We start from the raw sequence: 5,374 nt of genomic DNA on the forward strand, positions 1-5,374 counted from the left end.
GGCTGGCTTTTTAAAAAGGATTTTACCTTAAGAACCTGGGTAAGGAGGCGCAGGTGGGGCTGCCATCCCCAAGGACTCGGGTAGGCAACCTTGGCTCTTTTATGAGTCCTGGGCTTAAACTCCCAGAATTCCTGAGCCAGCCATGCTGAGGAGAAATGGAGAGGTTTCCATACTGGCTCAGGAATTCTGGGAGTTTAAGCCCAGGACTCATAAAACAGCCAAGGCTGCCTACCCGTCACAAGGGGAAACCAGATTCACTTAACAACCTGAATACTAACTGCAGTGATTCACTTAGCAATGGTGGTAAGGTCGCAAAATGGAGCAAAACTCAGTAAACAAATGTTTCACTTAACAACACAAATGCAACTCAACCAAATAAAATGGCTTAACAAAAAGGTATTCGTCTCTTAACAGTGATTTTTTTTGAAAACTGCTGGAATACTGCTGACTAAAGAAAAGGCCTGTTTATTCCTCAGGTGACTGTCCTACTTTCCAAGTAAGTGGCAGGGAGGGGGGAGAGAGAGAGAGAGAAGGAGAATATGAATATATGTGGTTGCCCTTACTAGACTTTTAGTAAAGAACTTTAATGAAATATTTTGATGTTTAATTAAGAGATGAGGTATGGCGCAATTATGCTGTATTTAAAGATGGTAGATTAGCTGCTAAAATTGTTTTTACTTGTTGGGATGAAGGAGAAAGGGTTTTTTTCCCCTTTCTTCTTTCCTTTTCTACACACACACATCCCTTTTTTTTCTTTTGTATTTTTCTATTTGTGGTTTTTATAGTTTGCACTGGCTTTTACTATTTTCATGTATAATCCTTAATATAAATATTTGAAAAACAGGACATAGAAATGTGACAGAGACAGAGAGAAAGAGACAAAGAGAGACAGAGAATAACCTGCTATAAGTGACTGGATGAAAATGAGTGCACCTGATCAAGCACAATTAAAGTTCTTAAACTTTTTTTGTGATATCGATAAAGATGGTGAAGCATTTTAATGTCCATTTTAAACTCATGAATAGCTGGCTGGCTGGGGAGGGGGGATCATGGCTCTCAAAAAATAAGCTGGCTGTGCTTCTTGCTCATGTTCACTTGCCTTCTGCACCTTGAGTGTGTGTGGGGGGAGGACGAGCTTTGCTGCTGCGGTTTGCTTGGCCATGCCCGGGCTATGTCCTGCCGCTGCCTCCCAACCTCCACCTTTGCCACTGGGTAAAGCAGCGGTGGAGCGCTCTGTCCTGGGGGGAAGCAGCAGTGGCAGTGGAACGCTCCATCGGGTGGGGGGGAGTAGTGGAGGCTGGGTGCTCTGTGTGTGGGGGGAGAATCTTTGCAGGAAACTGGTTCTTACATTATTTGATTCACAATACTGGTTATAATTTCCACCGTGCGACACCCACCAGCATGAGATTTATTTTGCTGTTTGCCCCTCAATAGGCCAACCATGGACAAATCATCCAAGAGAAGAAAAATTTCGGAAGAAAACAGAGTGTTTAATGATGAATGGGCACATTCATTTGCTTTCACCACTGACAAGACTGGTTTACCAGTATGTCTAATATGTGGTGAGAAATTTGCAAACAACAAGAAGTCTAATGTTGCAAGACATTTCCAAAATAAACACACAGCCTTTGCTGAAAAATACCCAGAAGGAGAAGAGAGAAAAAAAGCCGTTTCAGAATTGATGCGGAAGGTTGATCAGAGCAAGAATCAATTTAAGAAGTGGGTGACGTCTGCAAGTTCAACTACATATGCTAGTTTTGTGGCTGCTCAGGAAATAGTCAGGCATGGGAAGCCGTTCACAGATGGAGAATATATGAAGGAATCATTCATTAAGATTTCAGAACATCTATTCTCAGACTTCAAAAACAAGAGTGAAATTGTGCAGAAAATCAGAGATATGCCCCTCTCTGCGAAGACTGTTAAAGACAGAACCCTAAAAATGGCAGAAAACATCACCAGACAGCAAATTAAAGACATCAATTCAGCTGAGGCATATTCAATTGCCTGTGATGCATCCAAAGACACAGGTGATATTGAACAAATAGCGCTGTTCTGCCGATATGTGAACTCTGCTGGGCCACAGGAAGAAATGTTTGAGTTGATACCACTGAAAGGCCAAACAAGGGGAGAGGACATCTGTGAGGCTGTCTTGGATTATTTTAGAACCAATGAAATCAACACCACCCACCTTGTGTCAGTGGCTACTGATGGGGCACCGAGTATGACAGGAGCGCAGAAGGGCTTTGTGGCTTTACTGCAGAAGTCGCTGGGTAGAAAGCTGCTAACATTTCATTGCATCCTGCACCAAGAGGCATTGTGCGCTCAAACATTTCCTCCAGAATGCACAGAAGTGATGAACCTTGTCATTCAGATTGTCAATAAAATAATGGCACAAGGTTTAAATCACCGTCAGTTCCGTTTGCTACTAGAGGAGGTGGAAAGTACGTATTCTGATCTCCTGCTGCACAACAAAGTCAGGTGGCTGTCCAGAGGGGAGGTGCTAAAACGCTTTGCTGCATGTCTGGAAGAGGTGAAAACGTACCTGAGCAGCAAAGGGCTCACCTATCCTGAGCTGGAACATCCAGAGTGGCTGGAAAAGCTACACTTCATGGTAGATATGACAGCACACCTGAACAAGCTGAACACAAGTCTTCAGGGTAAAGGAGGCACAGCCCTGCACTTGCTGGAGGAAGTTATGGCATTTGAACGCAAGTTGACAGTGTTTGACAGAGATTTACAAAGAGGTACACTGTCTCACTTCCCGTCTTTGAGAGAGTTCAAACAAGGTAGCAATGTGATAAATTCAGAGTATTTGCAGTCTGCAATCATTGCAATGCAAACATCGTTTGGGAAGCGATTCTGTGACTTCAAAGAGGAAAAAAATACATTATCTTTCCCTGTCACTCCCCTGACCAGCGATCCATCTGCATTGAATATGACTGCATTTGCAGGTGTAAGTCAACCTGATCTGGAGATGGAACTTGCAGACATAGCCGACAAAGAGATATGGGCATCAAAGTTCCAACGCTTGACAGATGCTCTTGAAGATGTTGCCCGTCAGAAGGCCAGTCTTGCACTGAATCACAAATGGAGTGATATTGAAAACCTTCCCAAACAGGACAAGCTTATATTTGATACATGGAATGCCCTCCCCAGCACATACAGAAATATGAAGAAATATGCATTTGGAGTCCTGTCAATCTTCGGATCCACATATGTATGTGAACAGGTCTTCTCCAATATGAACTACATTAAAAACAAATATCGCTCACGCCTCACAGACAACAGCCTGCAATCTTGTTTAAAAATGAAGGTGACGTCTTACAGCCCTGATATGCAGGTGCTGTGTGCTGATGTTGAGAAGCAAAAATCACATTAACCAGGTAAAATAATTATTTTAATTTGCTATTATTTTGCAAATATATATTTGATGTTCTTCAGTGAAAGAGTGCTTTTTTATTCCTTGCCAGCTGACTGCACACTCCACTACAGATGGACTGGCAGACGGGCACATGGACTGGTGGACAAGCAGACGGACGGACAAGTGGACGCATGGGCAGATGGACTGGCGGGCAGACGGGTGGACAGATGGACAAAACGACAGAAGCAGACAGCATTTTGGGTTTGCTGCAGGCGGATAAGTTAAGTTTGGATTTTTATTTCATAAATATGAGGACTCAAATAGACATTGAGTATTATATTTGAAATTAACATTTAACCCAGTGTCTTTTTTTGGAGTTCAAAATGTTTCTGTTGCATGCTGAAATAAGAATTGGCTATTATTTTGCAAATATTTATTTGATGTTCACTGAAACAGACCTTTTTTATTCATTGTCAGCTGACTGGACACTACAGTACAGACATGGACTGGCAGATGGGCAGACGGATGGACGGACGGGCAGATGGACGGATGAGCAGGCAGATGGACTGGCGGGCGGATGCACGGATGGACAGACAAGAGGACGATGGGCAGATGGACTGGCAGACAGGCGGGTGGGCAGATGGGCGGATGGACAGAATTACAAGCAGACAGCATTTTGGTTTTGCTGCATGGGGAAAAGTTAAGTTTGTCTTTTTATTTAATAAATATGAGGAGGACTCAAATGGACATTGAGTATTTTATTTGAAAGTAAACCTTCGACCCAGCGACTTTTTTTGGAAGTTCAAAATGTTTTTGATGTATACAGAAATAAAAAAATTTCTTTGTAGAAGTTCATTGATTTCATAAATTTTGCAGCTCCCAATGTTTTGTTTTTGGTGAGAAATGGGGACGCCAGGGTGTTCAAATCTGGGTGGGCTCCCAGCAAACACGCACCAAAGAAGTGATGGGAAAAGGGGGGGGAGCGCCCCGTTTCTTCTTCAGGCAAAAACTCTTCTTCAGGCAAAAACTGTGCTGAAGCCAGATTGGGGAAGGGGGATGATGAGGAGGAAGAGCTGTGATTGACAAACTGCCAGCCAAACTCTTTGGGAGTGGGGGCGCAGGATGGAGAGGAGGGCAGCTTGCCTTGGAGAAGGAGGGGGGAGCCAATTTTAAAGGTTGTCCAGCTAAAAGGGAGCAAAGAATCTGGGCTGGAGTGCCTTGGAAAGGCGAGCAGGCAGCGCATCTGCACGGGCTGGTTGGGCTTTCTGCAGGTTTTACCTGCAATTAAGGCAGGGTGAGTTTTTTGGCTCAGGGGAGGCTGGGGGGAGGGGGAGCTGATTGTGGGGGGACATGCCTGCTCACATAAGTGCAAATGTGTTTCTTCTACATGGAAGCTGCTTTGCTGAAGGTTATATCTTCTTTCCTTCCACATTCTTCGCCTCTCTGCTTTGTTCCGCCTCTGGGGATGGAGGGGGAAATTTACTCTGCACCCTTTCCTCCTGTTTGTGTGTGTGTGTGTGTGTGTGTGTGTGTGTGTGTGTTTGAAGCCTCTGTTTGCCTGCCTGGCAAGGCAGGGGAAATTTGCTCGGCCTCCTCTCTGGTGGATGTCTTGCTTAGGTAAGCTCCATTTTAATCAAATCCTGTTCTGCACACGTGCATGCACGTGCGCATGCGCACGCGTATTTTGCGGCTCCCAGGGGTTTTTTTAGTGAGAGAACCGGTTCCGAGTGGCTCTTTCACCGATTCAGGTTGCCTACCCCTGCCCTAGCCCTAAAAATGATGTCTATGGAGATTCTCGGTCATCCAGCTCACAGTTGTCCAAAAGTGTTTATTCAAAAGACAGTTGCTTTGCTTAAAGACATTTTGCTTCTTATCTAAGAAGTTTCTTCAGTTCTGACCAAATGGTAGAAGATGGAAGGATTTACCTGAATACTGTTAAGACAGGAATATGACACCACCTATTTCCTGTCTACAACACAGTTCTTTCAGCAGTTCCAAGAAGTTTCACATCCA

At 44.2% G+C, this 5,374-nt stretch overlaps 1 protein-coding gene across 1 annotated transcript; it reads left to right on the top strand.

The window, feature by feature from the left end:
* Positions 1–367: 367 nt before the first annotated feature.
* On the top strand, positions 368–3,554 carry LOC310638436 (general transcription factor II-I repeat domain-containing protein 2-like). Its single transcript, XM_083359515.1, has 3 exons — positions 368–496; positions 1,435–3,383; positions 3,471–3,554. Exon 2 carries the CDS (start codon positions 1,442–1,444, stop codon positions 3,377–3,379), a length of 1,938 nt encoding a protein of 645 aa, XP_083215641.1. The 5' UTR covers positions 368–496; positions 1,435–1,441; the 3' UTR covers positions 3,380–3,383; positions 3,471–3,554.
* The last annotated feature ends 1,820 nt before the right edge of the window (positions 3,555–5,374 follow it).

The sequence above is a fragment of the Vipera ursinii genome (genome assembly GCF_947247035.1).
Source record: "Vipera ursinii genome assembly, chromosome: 3".
Taxonomy (NCBI): domain Eukaryota; kingdom Metazoa; phylum Chordata; class Lepidosauria; order Squamata; family Viperidae; genus Vipera; species Vipera ursinii.

What these genes read in the sequence shown, in the direction of transcription:
- LOC310638436 (XM_083359515.1), top strand. Translation starts at nt 1,442, where the DNA reads ATGGACAAATCATCCAAGAGAAGAAAAATTTCGGAAGAAAACAGAGTG.